At 32.7% G+C, this 19,121-nt stretch overlaps 1 protein-coding gene across 1 annotated transcript in view; it reads right to left on the reverse strand.

Annotated features, from left to right (window-relative positions):
- Positions 1 to 19,121, reverse strand: part of LOC126884634 (kinase suppressor of Ras 2) — a 76,816-nt gene that overhangs the window by 35,837 nt on the left and 21,858 nt on the right. Inside the window, exons 4-5 of the mRNA XM_050650693.1 lie at positions 11,820 to 11,970; positions 2,053 to 2,207 (exon numbers count right to left, since the gene is read on the reverse strand). Of these exons, the coding sequence (XP_050506650.1) occupies positions 2,053 to 2,207; positions 11,820 to 11,970 (306 nt within the window). The remainder of the gene's footprint in view (positions 1 to 2,052; positions 2,208 to 11,819; positions 11,971 to 19,121) is intronic.

The following is a 19,121-nucleotide window of genomic DNA, read 5'->3' on the forward strand; positions in this document are numbered from 1 at the left end:
GATCGCCCGTCTTCCTATAAGGAACCTTCCTCATTAACAATTTAAAAAATACATTTTAGAATAGAACATGGTAAACATTTTTACCGGGACCTGATATAAGAAGGTTTGAACTTGAATTTAGGTATTCGATGATTACAAAAATAATATTATTTACTCTTTATTTTGAGCCATGAAAATCGCCATCTTTCGTTCTTTATTCAGTTTTAAACTATTTATAACTTGAAAACGATCAAACGATCAACAAAATGAGATAGGCACCACTTGTACTTTATAAATATTAACATACCTACTAAATTACATATAATAATATGGATATTATCCAATAATTTTTATCCATTAAGCAGATCGGTGCAGTTTGATCTTATATCGGATCCTCTACTATAGCGTTTTTTCACGATAGAGAGACTTTTTTCGCGATAATGATTTAGAACTTTGTATGCCAGTTTTTAGCTGCATAGACACGATTGAGTAATATGGTAAAAATATCAATTGAAAAATCATTTATAAAAGCACAGGATGAGAACGCTTTTATAGACGAGGTAATAGATCATTTTTCAGAACAGAAGTCTCGCAAAGTTTCTTTAATTAATAAAAAAAAAGAATTTAGAACTCCGTTTTCTATTTATCATTTATATTTTATGAAGTTTTTTACTAAAATAACTTTAAAATAGGAAGTGGTTCGAATATATGAATTTTACGAAATAAAAGGCAGATATCAAGCAGTGAGTTTTATTTAATCTTGCTCAAGTATCGTTTCGCTCCTAGAGCATCTTCAGGGACATTTCGTCAAAAAAGGAAGGTATCCTCGAATGTCAATAATTGTCTGAAGTTGTGGTAACTTAAATTAACATATATCTAACAAATACTTAACTTACACAACACTGTAACGTACAAACAGATACATTTATCTGTTTGTACCTCCAACTTCAAAATGTATAAGTACCAAAATTACCTGCACTCAAATTTATCTGTTCATCCTTCGTGTAGTGTACGTCAAATATTTGTTAGATATATGTTAATTTAAGTTGCCACCACTTCAGACAATTAGTGATATTCGAGGATACCTTCCTTTTTGACGAAATGTCCCTGTAGATGCTCTAGGAGCGAAAGTATACTTGGACAAGATTGAATAAAACTCAGTGCTCAATATTTACCTTTTATTTCGTAAAAAATAACTTTATTTCATTTATTCTCATTTTATTATTTTAATTTCATAATAATTAATTTTCTTTTAAGCTTTTTATATATATAAAAAAAAACAAAATTTAACCCTCAGTTTATTTAACATAAAAATCAATCTTATAATAAAACATTAATTTGTTTCTTGATTGTTTGTATTGCCCTATATTCAATAGGATTTACAATATAAGATTGGTTCTAAAATTAAATTATCACGTGTTTGTAGGTACATATATTGTTTGCATACAATAATTTCATTTTGGCAACTGAATTTTTTCAACAAAATCAGTTGTTGTCCGTTGTTCTCATGTAGTTTCTAATGTAAATTTTGCTTAATATGGCTGTACAACGCTGATGAGACCCAGGAAGGACGAAATATGTGATGCATACTGTTTTGATATGTGGTATTAGTAATTATTATTAGCTAAAAAACTGCTACTATTAGTATGAACCTATCACAGACTTGACCAGAAAATAATTTGTCTCTCTCTAAATACCAGCCTGCCACGTAAAATGGTATCCGAGCTTTCGTTGCTATTTTTGCCAATAAAATATTTATTTAATATGATTTGCAAGGGTTTAAATAAGAACAGCAATGTTCTGTAGACGGACTCATGTTATGACGTCACAAAATTGACCTTTCGATCATTAAAGAGAAGCTAACCACAAAAATAATAATCCTCAAGTGTAGTGTGCCTCACCATCTTATACTAGCACGAGCCGCCCCTGAAAACTATTGTTTCAACATGGCGGCTGCGCATGCGCTCGTCACATGAGGAAAAGACATAAATTCATGAAGTATGTCGAAAAGACCATCCGGGGGGTACATTTATGTGATATAAAGCATTTTTATACTATTTAAAAAATACTTACATTTATAACTATTATCGTCACTATCGCATGACGTAACGGTGTGATTATAAGGTGGTGACTTAATAGGACTTGTAGTTAATGGACTAGAATAACCCATTGTGTTCGGACCTGGTTCTGTAGGTAATCTTCCTCTTCTCCCAACAGAGCCCGTACCACTAAAAAAGACAAGAAGTGATATACATCCATATGTAGATGTCAAGATTACATCCATCATAATTAAATAAAAATTAATAATGCAAAAGATAATGAAAATACTTATTAATGTTGATAAACGTAGAAATTGCAAAGGGAACATAAATGAAAATTTGTAAATCAAAAGATTGTGTAGTCGTATAATAATAATGTATAACTTCTCATACAAATAAAGGATTCTGATAGATATATACTCCGATTTGGTTCATTTTGTAAATGTTGCTGACATTTATATTTGTTTAACTTATCACGAAAATCCGTATGTCAAAAAGTCGTTCACCTTTTCCTTCATTAGTTACACTCAAATCTAATACATCCATCTTTCCTCTTGTGCTTCTTTACTTCTGTCACGATAACGTTCTTAACTATTTCTTCTTCTTTCGAACCTCCTTCAGTAAGCTTCTCCATAGATCTAGATCTACTGCTGTTCTTTTCCATGAACATGTTTTTAGGAGGTTTTTGGCATCCTCATCTACTTTGTCCTCCCATCTCTTTTTTGCTCATCCAACAGGTCTTTTTCCTTGCATTCTTAAGTTTAGTAATTTCTTGGGAATTGTTCTCAGGTATCTGTTCCACGTATCCTGCCCAACGTAATCGCTGCAGCCTATGTAGTGTATTGTGCTAGTATTAGTTTTCTATATTGGTCGTATATTTTATTATTATATATCTAATTCACCATTTGTTATTTTCATTTATTGGTCCAGTATCCTCCGTAATATTTTTATTTCAAACACGTCTAATGCATTGTGATATGATCCATGTTAGACATCCATAACTTACTATGGGCCTGCTTATTGTTTTATAGACTCGGAGTTTTGTTGTACGGCAGATCAACAACAGATGCAATTTTCATTGTAAGGCAACTGATGGAAAAATACAGGAATAAAGAGACCAACGCTCATATTATGGTATTCATTGCTCTTGAGAAAGCATATGATAGGGTTCCTCGAGAGATTCTGTGGTGGGCACTCAATAAGAAAGGAGTCCCTGGCGAATATGTAAAGATTGTGAGAGATATGTATGAGGGAGTAACGACTAGTGTTAGGATAGGTGTGGGAGAGACTGATAAATTTCAGGTGAAAGTAGGATGGCACCAAGGCTCGGTGCTTAGTCCTTATTTATTCTCATTAGTTTTGGACCAGATAACAGCGAAACTACAGGGTAGCATTCCATGGTGCCTAATGTATGCTGATGATGTAGTGTTAATAGGAAATAGTGAAAGAGACTTAGAACAAAAACTGGAACAGTGGAGACAGGCTCTGGAGGAAAAAGGTTTAAAACTTAGTAGGACAAAAACAGAGTATTTGGAATGTTCATTTAAAGATGGAGTTACTACAAATAAAATGGTATTTTTGGATGGTGAAATGATTGTGAAAAGCGATAGTTTTAAGTACCTAGGATCGGTATTACAGAGTAATGGAGAAATGGAGATGCATGCAGTAGAATTAGGGCTGGATTGATGAAGTGGAAAGAAGCGAGTGGTGTGTTGTGTGACAGAAAAATTCCAATGAACCTGAAGGGGAAATTCTATAAAACAGCCATAAGACCGGCTATGATGTACGGAACTGAATGTTGGGCAGTGAAAAAGAAAGAGGAACAACGAATGCATGTGGCGGAAATGAGAATACTTAGATGGATGAGTGGACTGACAAAGAAGGATAAAATTAGAAATGAGTATATTAGGGGAAGTCTAGGTGTGGCACCAATTGATGCCAGAATGAGAGAGCATAGTTTTACCCAATACGACGAATAGCTGAAGTGCAGATTCCTGGAAGGAGTAGGAGACGAAGACCAAAGAAGACCTGGGGGGAGACGATAAGGCAGGACATGTTGGTAAAGGGGATTAACATTGATATGATCCAAGATTGAATTGTATGGAGAAATTCAATTAGGGAAGCCGACCTCGCATAAGGATAAGGCAAAGAAAATGATGAGACTCAGAGTTTTGTTGTCCGGTGTATATCTCGCGATTTCAATATGTGGCCGATGGTGAAATAGGCTTTATTGACCAGCATAAGCCTTCTATTTATTTCAGGTTCTTTTTCATTTGTGACCAGGTCCATTCCTAAATAAGTGAATCTGTTCATTTATGAATAGGACAGATTATACTTTTGTTCCATTGTTTCGGGATTTTTTCTTCTCTTCATATTTTTTTCTAGTAATTGGTATATCTGTTTTGTAAAATTTTTTCCTCCTTACTTGTATAGTTCTGCCGGATTTTCCTCAGTATTGTTCAGGTATCAGATATACATCTACAAACTTTCAATTTACAAATGGTTATTTTGTTCCTTTTCGTTACTACAAAAAAAATCCTTTTTATATTTTATCGACACAACTCTTTCAGAAAACAACATTCACAGAATGACATCCTGAACCATCAACAAAACCTGGTAGAAAAAAAATTAAGTTATTAATGATAAACAGCATGCTGCAGCTCATGGAAGAAGAAAAGACACATGAAAAAATGAAAACACAAATTTAGTACGATATTCGCCAAAATTAACAATACCGAGGATGTCGTGGACTTGGTCGCACAACATGTAATGGGCTCGTAGATACGGGACTAGAATATCCCCTTGTGTTCGGTCCTGGTTCTGTAGGTAATCTTCTCCGTCGCCCAACAGAACCGGTGTCACTAAAAACAGACGCAAGTTACTACAGAATATAAATTACACTAAAAACAAATAAAGGCTTGAATGCGTTATATGCTGCATATATAAAACACATATTCAATCATAAATACAAAGAGAAATTTTCAACAAACGATGAAAATATTTAAAAAGATGAACAAATTAATGAATGAGCAATCTATGATGTCGAAGAGAGGGAAAGATAAATAAAAATGATAAAATATGTCAAAGCTATAAAATTAGACACATATTGTATTACTTTATTATATTTAAATGGAAAATAAAACAAAAATAGTCGCTGAAAAAATAAATTTATGTAATCTGATGTATTGGAGTGCGGCCTATTAATTACTCTTCGAAAATCTACTCTTCGTTTACTCTACGACGTGTTTGGATCTCATCAGGCAGAATCGAAGAAAGACTCAAAGAAGGTCCTTCGCCTTTTCAGTCATAGCATTCATCTACGAAGACACCGAGTTTTTAATCGTCCTATTGCCTGCGTGTGTGTGTTGTAGTGTCTAGTTCTCGCTTTTAGACGGCATTATTAGAAGTCTTTTACTCCAGTTTTATATGCCTCTTTTTCGAGTACCATATGCTTCCAGCGTGTAGAAATACATCTGCCATTTATTTGTAGTTGCCCTTCTCTATCAAGTGGAAATATTTCACCTGCATTTCGAACACCAAATATGTCGCAGCCTCGAATGTTGACCTTTCCCCTGGACCACTTCTTTCTTTTATCTTATCCATTAAAATCAATCTTAATATACACTCTGGACCAAAATTAACCGGCCACCTTAAAAATGGGTTATTTTTTATGTCTTATATCTCCTAAACCTGTTATCCGATTTAAGTGATTTTTTTTTTAGAAAGAAACTAAACCACCTAATATATGCAGATGATGTAGTAGTCATAGCATCAAGTTTTGAAGAACTACAAACCATGCTAACCGAACTAGCAAATGAATCCGAACAAACAGGTCTAAAAATGAATTTTGCCAAAACAAAAACAATGACAAACGCACAAGACAATAGAAACGTAATACTAAACGACACCACAATAGAAGCGGTTAATGATTATATATATTTGGGACAGATGATAAAAATAAATAAGGAAAACCAAACAGCGGAGGTAAAAAGAAGGGTCAGATTGGCCTGCGCAGGATTTGGAAAATTAAAATGGGTCCTAAAGAATAAAAAAATACAACAATACTTAAAAACAAGAGTGTTCGACCAGTGCATACTCCCAATTCTCACATACGCATGCCAAACATGGACCTTGACCAAGGCAAACATGGATAAAATAATGAAGACACAAAGAGCCATGGAGAGAGCAATGTTACGAGTAAAATTGACAGACAAAAAGCAAAACAACTGGGTCAGAAATAGAACAAAAGTCAAAGACGCAGGCCAACATATAGCCAGGCTAAAATGGAGCTTCGCAGGTCATAACGCTAGACAAACGGACAATAGGTGGAATAGCACGATACAACAATGGAGACCATGGACAGGAAAGAGAGCAAGAGGACGACCCCAGATGAGATGGGGAGACGACATTAAAAAGATAGGAGGAACGCACTGGAAACAAAGCACTAAACAGAAGCGAATGGAGGAAACTGGGGGAAGCCTATGTTCAAAATTGGACGAATTAAAGGGCAAAAGAAGAAGAAGAAAGCCTTATTCCTTGACATTATCGTTATAATAATATTGTTGCTAAATAAGTAAATTTTCATTGCATGCCGGGTGTACGAATCAAACTGTGCTTTTTCTTAAAGTTTGCATCACCCTGTGGAATAGTCTAGCATTTGTAGAATACTTAAAATAAAACCTAACTATAGCCTCATAATTTCTCTTTGTAGTTTGATTGATTCGCTTATGTTGGATAATAAAAAAGTTAGGTGCTTTAACAACTACACATGTTGTTTATCAATACAGGGTGTTTTTAAAAAATTTTGGCAAAGCTTAAGGGGTAATTCTGCATGAAAAAATAATGACAGTTTGCTTTATAAACTTATGTCCGCAAATGCTTCGTTTCCGAGATAGGGGGTGTTGAAATTTTTCTGACAAACTGATGATTTATTTATTACTTTAAAAATGGTTGAGACATGCACATGAAATTTAGTGAGATTTAATACGTAGTTATTGCACATTTTTTTGGCATACAATTAAGCATTTCATATTCACCATTTGCGCGCATACAGGTAATATGATGGCTCATATTACCCGTATGCGCGCCAATGGTGAATATTAAATTCTTAATTGTATGTCAAAAAAATATGCAATATCTACGTCATAAAACCCACCAAATTGCATTTGCATATCTCAACCGGTTTTAAAGCAATAAATAAATCGACAGTTTGTCAGAAAAGTTTCAACACCCCCTATTTTACAAACTAAGCATTTGCGGACCTAAGTTTATAAAGCAAACTGTCATTATTTTTTCATGCAGAATTGCCCCTTAAACTTTGCCAAAATTTTTTAAAAACACCCTGTATTGATAAACAACATGTCTAATTGTTAAAGCACTTAACTTTTTTATTATCCAACATAAGCGAATCAATCAACCAACAAAATGTTGAAAAAGCATGAGGCTATAGTTAGATTTAAATTTCAGTATTCTACAAATGCTAGAATATTCCACAGGGTGATGCAAACTTTAAGAAAAAAACACAGTTTGATTCGTACACCCGGTATACAATGAAAATATACCTGTTTAGCAACAACATTATTATAACGATATTGTGAAGGAATAAGGCTATAACATATTAAAAAAATCACTTAAATCGGACAAGAGATTTAGGAGATATAAGACATCAAAAATAACCCATTTTTAAGGTGGCCGGTTAATTTTGGTCCAGAGTGTATGTCCCATACATATGATGATATGATATGTCTCAAGAAAGAAAGAAACTTTTCGTTATTTTACAGTTTGTAACAGGTTATGTTCGGTTTTAGCTCTTTACATGAACACTTCATCATGATCAACCCACGAGATCTCTCTTCAATCCTGACCCCCGGAGGGAGTGTAGTGGTCGACGTGATGTCGTATTCTCCGTCTCCAAAGATCTCTGTCTCTGGTCATTTCTTTTAACTCATGCGTAGGTCTTTTGCATATTCCTGTAATTTGATCGATCCATCTTGTTGGGGATCTTCCCCGTGATCTTCGGCCTTCCACCTTTCTTTGTATAATGAATCTTTCCATGTTTTCTGTGTTTGCTCTCATAACATGTCCAAAGTAATTTCATTGTTGGAGATGGACTTCACTGGAGAGTCGTTAGCTAACTTTTAGCTTTCTTAAAATTGAATTATTTGTCCTATGGTCGGTCCAAGGAATTCGTAGCATTCGTCTCCAACAGAACATTTCAGTGGCGTCTATCTTTCTTCTTTCCGATTTTCTCAGGGTCCAAGATTCACATCCGTAGGTCAGTATTGGGAATATTAAGCAGTTGATTAACCTCATCTTTAACGATCTTGAAATTTGACTAGTCCTTCCATATTGTGGTCATTTTTGCTGTGGCAACTTTTGCTAGATCACATCTACGTTTTATTTTTTCCTGTAGTGACCCTGTGTTTGTGATTAATGATCCAAGATATAAGCATAGATTTATAATACTCTAGATTGCGCCTTACGATCTTAAAATGGGTGACGGTTGCGACAGAGATAAATGAGCCTATTTGGTCGGTAGTCTCTTTCTAATTCAAGGGGAGTATTGACGACGTCACTATCCTACTCGGTCGTCGAGTATTTTAGATGGTTTGACAGTTCGAGCGGATGGCGACGAGAACTGGTCGTTTGTCTTCGGACGTGGATAATCCTGGTTCGAATCCCATACCAATCTTTACTTTTTTTATTTTTAATTTAATCAATATTGCGTTGATTAGATATTATTACATCTCTAAAATAAATCTATGCAAAGAAATATATAACAAATAAGAAAAACTGTGTAGGTACCTATAGATTTTTAAAAATATAAAAGCCAATGTTATTTTTTTAATAAGTTAATGGTAGAATAGTATAAAGTAATTAAGAATATTCGTAAAAAATTACCAATAATTAATATCAACATAATGTACCATCGATTTATTAATTGAATCGGTCATTTCAAAAACAACACGAGTCACATATTCCTAATTTTAGAGAAGAGCAAAGAAAACTTAATTATATAGTCGAAAGATGGATGAAATGGATGACATCAAAATTCAGAGTTATATTGTAGTTTTGTTCCTAATGTTTTTACTGGACTGGTGTCGTTTTTGCACACAACGTTTATCTTAAAGGAGTCTATTCCTCTCAAAAAGTTAGTTTCTCAAAATTGTGGACTTTGCTGTTTTTGAAATGACCGATTCAATTATAAGTAATTAGACATTATTTTTATTTACGAAACTATTGTTACAATTTTTTAAAAAAGTAGAAGCAAAACAAATATTATTCACATCATTCGAATAAGGACGAATTTATATTAATAACGAATGACTTTTATTTTACTATGCAGTTCACAAATATGTATTCCAATATTAACTTACTATACATAGGTACATTTATTATCTGCTAGATTTACTTAGGTCCATTTTTCAGATGTAAAAATATCTAATAAACGCAATATTGAGTAAATAAAAATAAAAAAGGTAAAGTTGGTATGGGATTCGAACCACGATTACTCACGTCCGAAGACCAAAGACCATTTCTCGTCTCCACCCGCTCCAACTGTCAACAAATATTACTCGATAAAGTGGGATAGTCATGTCGTCGATATTCCCCTTAAATTAGAAAGAGACTACCGACCAAATAGGCTCATTTATCTCTGTCGCAACCGTCACCCATTTTAAGATCGGAGGACGCAATCTAGAGTATTATATATCTATGGATATAAGTATAAGCTCACAACCTCAAACCGGTCAATTGTGGTTATGTGTGGATGATTGTTATGTAGTCTATCCACTATCACGATCTTTGTATTTGATGTTTAATTGCATACCAAATATTTGACTTTCGTTTTCAACCAGTCGTATAAGATCAATCAGCTCTGCTTGACTATTTGCAAGAAGGGCTGTGTCATCTGCGAAACGTAGGTCATTTATTTTATGATCATTTATTGAGATGACTTTTCCCATCCTTCAAGTGCTCTTCTCATAATATGCTCCCCATATGACACCCCGTTCTGAATGATATTCGTTTGAAAGTGTGTCAAGCACAAGCATTTTAACTGATTCTCCAAAAAAATTTTATCTCCAAGTTGCTCAACTGTTCAGTTCTGTAACAACTTACAGTTCCTCATCGCAGTGTTGCCCGAATTTCATTTTTTCTTTATACTAAAATTTGGTATTAAACATCATAATTGGTGATGAAAGACGGATACTATACGAGTCCATTTTTTTAAAGGTTTAGAGAATTGAATCGATTCAATTTTGAATGGTATACAACCATTCGTTTCAGCCAGAAGTTATTGATAAACTGTGCAAAAAACAACAAAAACAAAAATAAGAAAAACTAGCTATTTGTGTTGCATTCCTAAATTATTTATTGAATTTAAAATGGAGGAAAACGTGGTATTGTATTGTTCTGGTGGCGTAATATTAGAAACGTAAGATTTGCCACTATAAGCGCTAAGCTCCAATGATGGAGATGACACACGAAGAAGATATAACGTGTGATCCAAAATTATTGTCACCATAGATGGCTCTGAACGACAGAGATAGCTATACAGTGCATGTCTATTCTTAATTCAGATATACTCTCCAGTTTACGTCAACTTTGCAGTGTACGTCAACTTAACAAGAAAAGTTAGGTTATGTAGAGATGTTGGTGGTGGATATAAATATACATCATATTGTTTGATTTTATTTATTATTGTTACTTATAATTTTGTTAATTCTTTTTATTTTTGATTAAAGTTCTGTGTTAAAGGTTTTGACTGATTTTTTTATGTTTTATAATGTTAATCAAAATTAATTGATAAACAATGATATAAATTCAGATTAAAACAAGACATACGTAATTTTATGCACGGCTAGCTTTGATCTCAATAATTGTGGATCGCTTGCAGTGTTCCCAGATGACTTTTTTGATGATCAGCAGGTGTCGCTTCAAAAGATCAGTAGATTTCAGTAGTATCAAGTCGCCTCAAAAATCTATCAGTTTATACATAGACAACTAGATGTCGCCCCGAAAAATCAGTAGAATTAGGGGGGAAGGCAAGCAGATGCCTTAAAAAATCGGTGGATTCAACCGATTTTTCGTTAAATTTACCGAATCCCTCTATTAAAATACGATGATTTTGAGTATTTTAGTAATTTTTAGTATTTCAGTAGGTTTAGGGATGCCATCAGTAGATCAGTAGACGAGGATCGAGATCAGTAGGTCTACTGATTTTTCAGTAGGTCTGGGAACACTGCGCTTGTTACTTGTATAAAGGGTTCCCACTGCCACTTCCAATCTCTTCTCCGTGTTCTTCTTTCACGTCTTCACTTTCTGTGCAATCCAGGTGCCCAGCACTTGATGGGTTTGTTTAACTTTTCTAATAATTACCTAATCATATCAAAAATGATCATGTTACTCGTACTCTTTCAACTTCTTTAAGCCCACATATAGCAAATATTGTAATTGGTTATCCATGTTTCGCTATGATTCTTTTATTTATTTCCATTCGTCTTAAATCTTTTTAAATCGTTTTATCTTTCCTCTCCGTTTATTTTTAATTAATGCCGAGACTCCTGATTTAATTGTGTCACGTTTCCTTACTTAGTTCCATATGTGGTGGAAGATCCACAACCTCTTAAAATCTCAATTTAAATAAAGAGAAAATAAAAACAAATTGAGATATTTTTAATTGATTTTAACTGAATGTGATTAATGATTTAAGGTAACCATGCAATAAAGTAAACTGATCTAGAATGTTTTCAAAAATAATAAGGATCGCATGCTATTCTGGACACTCAATACACCACTTACTTTGGGGCTTTCGCTTCAGTTTCTCCTTTGGGGCTTGCTAACTGTGATTCGTGTGACTTACTCTTAGTTAAAGGATACTCAGGTAATAAAGATGGCGGAATGCCCGTTTGATGTCTTCTCCTGGCAGGGGGCGTCGTAGGAAATTTTGAACCTAAGATAAGAGATTTACGTATTAATGTAACACATTATTGAAATACGAATAACTAATTACGAATATAATTTATTCATAAACCTTAAAAAAACACATAAAATATTGATCGTTCCTATTCTAACATATCGATGAGGATATGCATTGCATCAATTGAAATTCACAAACTTGATGAACTTTGCATAAATGTGTGACAAAAAAAATAGAAGAGTAGTTAAATATAGTTTTGAATGATACGTTTAAAAAGTCCAGAACTGGATAGAACAGTAGAAACAATAACTCACACTAGATTTTAAAAGACGCATTGAAATAGCAAGGTCTGGTTTCATGAACATGCGTAAAATGCTCTGTAAGCGCAAGCTATCAGTCACAGTAAGATTGAGAACACTAAAGTGTTATGTGTGGTCTCTCTTACTATGTGGCTGTGAGACCTGGAAATTAAAACAGTATGACGTCAACAAACTGAATTCATTTGAAATGTGGATGTAAAGTTTGTTTAGCAGTAAATGGTTGACTTCAATTAGTGCGGTCGTAAATATTATTAAATTTATCTGACTTGGGCCTTGTATAATATATTGCTTTGCCTTATATACCCGAAATAAATGTTTTCAAATGAGATTTAAAATAAATTAAATCTATTTTAATAGCTAAGATTATAGAAAAACAAACATTCAAACATATTTAAATTTTACCTGAAACCGGGCCTTTTATACTATTATCGGTTAACCCAGGATGTTTATAGTAGGTACTATTTGAAGTCAACCATTTACTGCCGAATGCTAAGAATAAGCTGGACCAGCAGAACGACGAATGAAGAAGTACTGGAAATAATGAACATACGTCCTAATCTGGTCAATACAATCAAAATTAGAAAGACGTCATATCTATGACACATAATGCACCATAGGCAATTTGAGCAGCTCCAGGTAATACTAGAATGCAAAGTCGAAGGTAAAAGGGGTATAGGAAGAAAGAAAAAAATACTGGCTCCGAAACATCAGAGATTGGACCCACACAACAGGGAATGACTTAATTCATCAAGCTCAGAACAGAGAGAAAGGGCCTAGCCGGGTAAGATGATGAAAACTGCCTCCAACTCGATTCGAATTCCATATAGGTCACCGTTTAGCATATATAGTGAAACTAGCTTTATGAAATTTTTAGCCCCCTAGGTGGTCATGTGACCCACCTAGAGCCTAATTAGGGTTTTTATTTTTTATCTCAGCCGCATCGAGAACTAGCGAAAAACTTTATATAAAAAAGTTGTAAGCTTTAAAAAGTTCTGTTCGAAAAAAATTTAAATTTCGGAACGATTTTAAAATTTTAAATGAGTATAAAAAAATAACTAAGACATTCGTTTTCACGAAAAAAATATATAACGTGTATTTTTGCACAATGTTTCACCCTGAATTTTTTCAAATTTTTAAAATTGGTGAAACGCTCCTTTAAAAATAAAAAACCGCATTTTTTCGTTTTTTTTTAGTTTTTTGATAAAATTTTATACATATTTTTCAAAAAAGGTAATACCGTCACTAGAATAGGTAAAAAACTGAAAAATAATTGGGGTTTGCTTAATAAAAATTTTTTGTAATCCCATCCATTTTCAATATACAGGGCGTTGAAGAAAACAAAGATTTTACACATTTTTTACCATTTTGCCGAAACTACTGGCAATATTGTAATAAAATTTGGCGAGTTTTAAGAGGTAGTTGTTGTGCATTTTTTGACATACAATTAAGAATTTTATATTTATCATTGGCGCGTATACGGGTAATAGTCTGAACTTTTTAAAGAAAAAAGATAGTACGCCACTGACATATTTCAAATTAACAATGCTTTTTGAATTCCTCGTTTAATTTGTGACAAAAAATCTATCTTCCTATTTTTTTCATACGACGCGCCATTTTTTTCAAAAAATAAAACATCTTAATCCTTACAAAGTATTCGAACTTCTATTAGTAGTTTCTACATCTACATAGGTACATCTATAAACTTGTACGTCCATTATAAAAACTAATTCGAATACTTTGGAAGCGTTAAAATATTTTATTTTTTGCAGCAAAACGGCGCCTCGTATGAAAAAATGATAAGTTAGTTTTTTTATGGCAAATTGAATGAGGAATTTAAAAATGATTGTTAATTTGAAATATGTCAGTGACGTACTATCTTTAATCTTTAAAAAGTTCAGACCATTACCCCTATGCGCGCCAATGATAAATATAAAATTCTTAAGTGTATGTCAAAAATGCACAACAACTACCTCTTAAAACTCGCCAAATTGTATTACAATGTTGCCAGTAGTTTCGGCAAAATCGTAAAAAATGTGTAAAATTTTGTTTTCTTCAACGCCCTGTATCTTGAAAATGGATGGCATTACAAAAAATTTTTATTAAGCAAACCCCAATTATTTTTCAGTTTTTTACCTATTCTAGTGACGGTGTTACTTTTTTTGAAAAATATGTATAAAATTGCATCAAAAAACGAAAAAAAAAACAAAAAAATGCGGTTTTTTATTTTTAAAGGGCCGTTTCACCAATTTTAAAAATTTGAAAAAATTCAGGGTGAAATATTATGCAAAAATACACGTTATATATTTTTTTCGCGAAAACGAATGTCTTATGTTATTTTTTTATACTCATTAAAAATTTTAAAATTGTTCTAAAATTTAAATTTCCCGCCAAAAATAAAAAAAAAATTCTGACAGAACTTTTTAAAGCTTACAACTTTTTTGTATAAAGTTTTTCGCTAGTTCTCGATGCGGCTGAGATAAAAAATAAAAACATAAAAACCCAAATTAGGCTCTAGGTGGGTCACATGACCACCTAGGGGGCTAAAAATTTCAGAAAGTTAGTTTCACTATATATGCTAAACGGTGACCTATATGGAATTCGAATCGAGTTGGGGGCAGTTTTCATCATCTTACCTGGCTAGGCCCTTTGCCATATTGATCACCAACCTCAATAAAGAAGGCACTTAGGAGGAGGAGATTTTAAAATTATAATCAAGACAATAGAAAATAATAATTGATATTCAGGTAAGAAACAATACCCATAAAATCATTAATAACAGTATTTAAGAAGTTAATGTTGTTTTAGGTTATTTCAATATGAAGGTAGAGAAAAGAAGAGATGGAAAAGTAGTAGGCGAATAATAGTAGTATCGAAGAACACACACCTGGAGGACCCGTAAAGATGACGGTGAGAACATACTAAGGAACAAGATTGATTACATAATTATAAATAAAAGATTCAGTTATAGCAAGTGGCCCCAACCTTGTTTTAACAGACACGAAATCAAACAAAACGAAATAAAACAGCCACCAAAACACCTAGAAATAAACTGAGAAGACTATAAGGAGGCTGATCTCTGCTAACAGATCAAAGAATAAATACACAAGAAAGTTCAGGAAGTAGAGAAATGATAACACAATAAATAAAGGCATTGATCAGAACGGAGGAAATAACAAGAAAAAACGTACAATACAAAAATGTGAATAAAGCAATCAGACAAAAAATAAAAGAAGCGAAGGAATTGTGGCTATCAGAAAAATGTGCAGAAATAGAAAAACAATATGACAGCTTTAACATATACAGGAAAATTAAAGAAGCAGCTTTTATATGCAAAAAAAATGGTATTAGAAATATATAGAAAAAAATAACAAAATAATTCAAAATGCACAGAAAATAAATAGATGGGAAAAATATATAGAGTGGATACCACTTACGGAATAAAATTATTTCTGTCCTTATTTAAAAAAATATATAAAAAAACGCTGGGTGTCGTTGACTTTTATATTATAAATATGCACTTTATAAACATAAATTTAAATGTAGGTACAGGGTGACTCACGCAAACCTAGCATAGTCCATTAGCTTTATTTTTAATGGAACACCCTGTGCACTGGGAACACCCATACATATTTTTATATTTTTAAAAGCTCTTAACATCAAACGAATTATATTATGTAGGGCCTATTATGAATATTATAGGGTGAAATTTTGAAATTATACAGTGTGGAATAAGTTTATGGAATAAAATTCGATTATAAATTTCTTGGAAATCGGAGCCTGAATTGAAATGGCCAATGCAAACTTTTTGAAAATGCGAAGCCTCTTATGCGATCACTTAATCCTTAAAAAGATACAATTTTGTGAAGTGCTACATGTATTCCACACTATTATATGAAGTTGAAGCGCGGACGCTAAAAGTTTCCAGTTTGGACAGAATTGAAGCATTTGAAACCTGAGTATATAGACGAATGTTACGAATATCTTGGACTTTATTTACACACCACTTAGTATTTCTCTATCGAATGAGCAGACTCTGTGTACTCAGACATGTAATGAGAAACAAATACGATTTTCAACAGCCCGTAATCGAGGGTAAACGTAAACCAGGACGAAGACAGTGCTCCTGGCTTAAAAACATACGAGATTGTACAGGCCTGGGTTAGACCGATTTGCTGAGAAAGACCCAAAACAGAAGAATTTTCCAAAATTGTTGCCGATCTTCGATAGAAGGCAGTCGTAAAAGAAGAATAAAGAAAGAGACTTTATTAGTGTAAATTATATCTTAAAAAAACAAAGTTATTTCCAAAAAAAAAGTATTTTTTTAAAATCAAATTAAGTCTAAATAACAAATACGAGCATCAATCAACATTTAAAAAACATTGTGAAAGCACTTTTTCACATATTTTATTTCATTGCCTAAATGACACAACATGAAGTGTAAGCCTCAGATTCATATATTCGTTGGCTTTATTTAAAAATGAACTTTAAATTTGTCCTTATATGATTCTCTGAAGCTTACTACAAAAACATACATCAAATGTGCATAACACTTAGACATACTCTAAACATTAAAAATCATTTAATAAATTGTTTTTCAGGTTTGCACTGGTACATTTTGTTCTGCTCAACGTTTCGATGGAAAATAATGTGGGACAGGCAGAAAAATTATGGTATTAAAAGAATAACTATTTTTTAATACGTTCAAAACAACTTAATTGGTTTAGACATATTGTAAGGATAGATCAAAATAAGTTACTGAGGAAAGTGATACAAGCTTAAAGCATAAACAATAGAAGAAGAGGCAAACCTGGGGAAATAGAACAGAATATCTTATTCCCCGCGAAAGTCTTTACATTTTTCTTTAAATCTATAACATCGCCCCCTTGACCTTAGTTCCACCAAAAACACGTTCTATAAGTTTAATGTACAGTGAGGACGTTTGAGTTGGAATAAATTCATTTTCTCGAGAATGGGCGACTCTGGAAATAAATCCCGAAACAGGTCGATTTTTATTTTTATATTCAAATTTTTTTGGCATATATGTCATACTAGTGACGTCATCCATCAGGGCGTGATGACGTAATGGATGATTTTTTTAAATGAGAATAGGGGTCGTGTGATAGCTTATTTAAAAGGTTATTCAATGCTCTATTCACTAATCTAAACATTAATAGAATTATTTATGAAGGGTGCCCAACAATTTTTTTTGAAATTATACTTCTTTAGGCACGAGGGTGAATTTTAATTTTACCGGGCGCATGCGCACACCGACAATATGGTATTACCCGCTCAAACGTTATACGTGATCTGATTGGGTGTTAAAATCATCTGTCAATAATTGTTCAAATGCATATTATGCATAAACAAATGTTGTGAATATTATTTTTTATTGTTGTGAGGACAGAGACAAAAAGCAAGTTTATAATTATTGTAATGACTTTTTAAATAGTTTTTAAAAGCAACAGGTACGTACCTTATTGTAAATGTTTCAGTATTGTAATAAAAAATTACAAATTAAATACCTATTTGGAAAATGTACCTACCTAGCTAGTAGGTAATGCCTTGATTTACCAACAAAAATCTTCATCTAATATATTGCTTTTTTAGTCTATATTTTGTCGTATTTTAATTCCACAAGAATCAAACTTATTTGATTAAACTAAGAAAATAAACAACTGTCAAAAATTTTTTAAAACGATTAGATGCTATATCTTCCCACTTTATTCACATGTCTCGGTAGTTTAATTCTGTGTGGGGTGAGTTCAAAATAATCTAACAACCTGATAGACACAGGTTCAATTCCCAATGCAAATTTTTATTTTTTTTATTTTTATTTTTGTCTACATTTTATGATTGTAAGTATATTTATTATATTTTTTTTCAGAAAATACGTGTTTAGTTAAAATTTTCTCAACAAAATTGTTCAGAAATCATTGTTTGATAAGATTGTTTTAATAAAAATTTTTGGAAAGTAGTAAGTATTAAAATTAGTTTAATATTTAAATAAAATATAAATAAACTGTTTAAAGTATATTGATTTCGTTGAAATCATATAATAAAAGTATAACTTCTTACGCGCGTACAAAGTACATACACATTCTTTTTTTGAAATAAATTAATTGAGACAAAAAGAAGAATGTATATAATTTATTTAATTTGAAATACATTTTACTGTTGTCCGAAAACAGGAAAAATGTTTGTTTCTCGTTTAAATTCATTATTAAAGCTGCCACTCACCTGCCTCTTGGCAGTTTGAGCATTTAATTTAAGCGAAAAACAATATTTATTTATCAACTAAACATTTTTTCCTGTTTTAGGGCAGCAGTAAAATTTAAACTCAATTAATTTAATTAAAAAAAAAAATTTGGCCAGCCTGTATAAATAATTATGTTAATGTTTATATTAGTGAATAGAGAATTGAATGGCCTTTCGAAAGAGCTATCACACGACCCCTATTCTCATTAAAAAAAATCATTGATTACGTAATCACGCCCAGATGGATGACGTCACTAGTATGATATGTATGCCAAAAAATTTTAATTTAAAAATAAAAATCAACCTGTTTCGGGATTTACCTCCAGAGTCGCCCATTCTCGAGAAAATGAATTTATTCCAACTCAAACGTCCTCACTGTATAAGCACAAATTGAGAAAAACTTCTTTTAAACTTTTTCAAGGGTGTAAATATCGTTAAAATAGTATGAGGACCATACTATAGAAACATAAGACAGGATGCTACGGACGAAAGATATAAAATTTTATATGTGGGTACCGAAAGATCTCGAGAGTTTCTTGTGACAAAATCTAGATTCAGAGGTTCCCAACCAGTATGCCGCGGCACACTGGTGTGCCCTGAAGTCCCTGC

The sequence above is a fragment of the Diabrotica virgifera genome, chromosome 5 (genome assembly GCF_917563875.1).
Source record: "Diabrotica virgifera virgifera chromosome 5, PGI_DIABVI_V3a".
NCBI classification, from domain to species: domain Eukaryota; kingdom Metazoa; phylum Arthropoda; class Insecta; order Coleoptera; family Chrysomelidae; genus Diabrotica; species Diabrotica virgifera.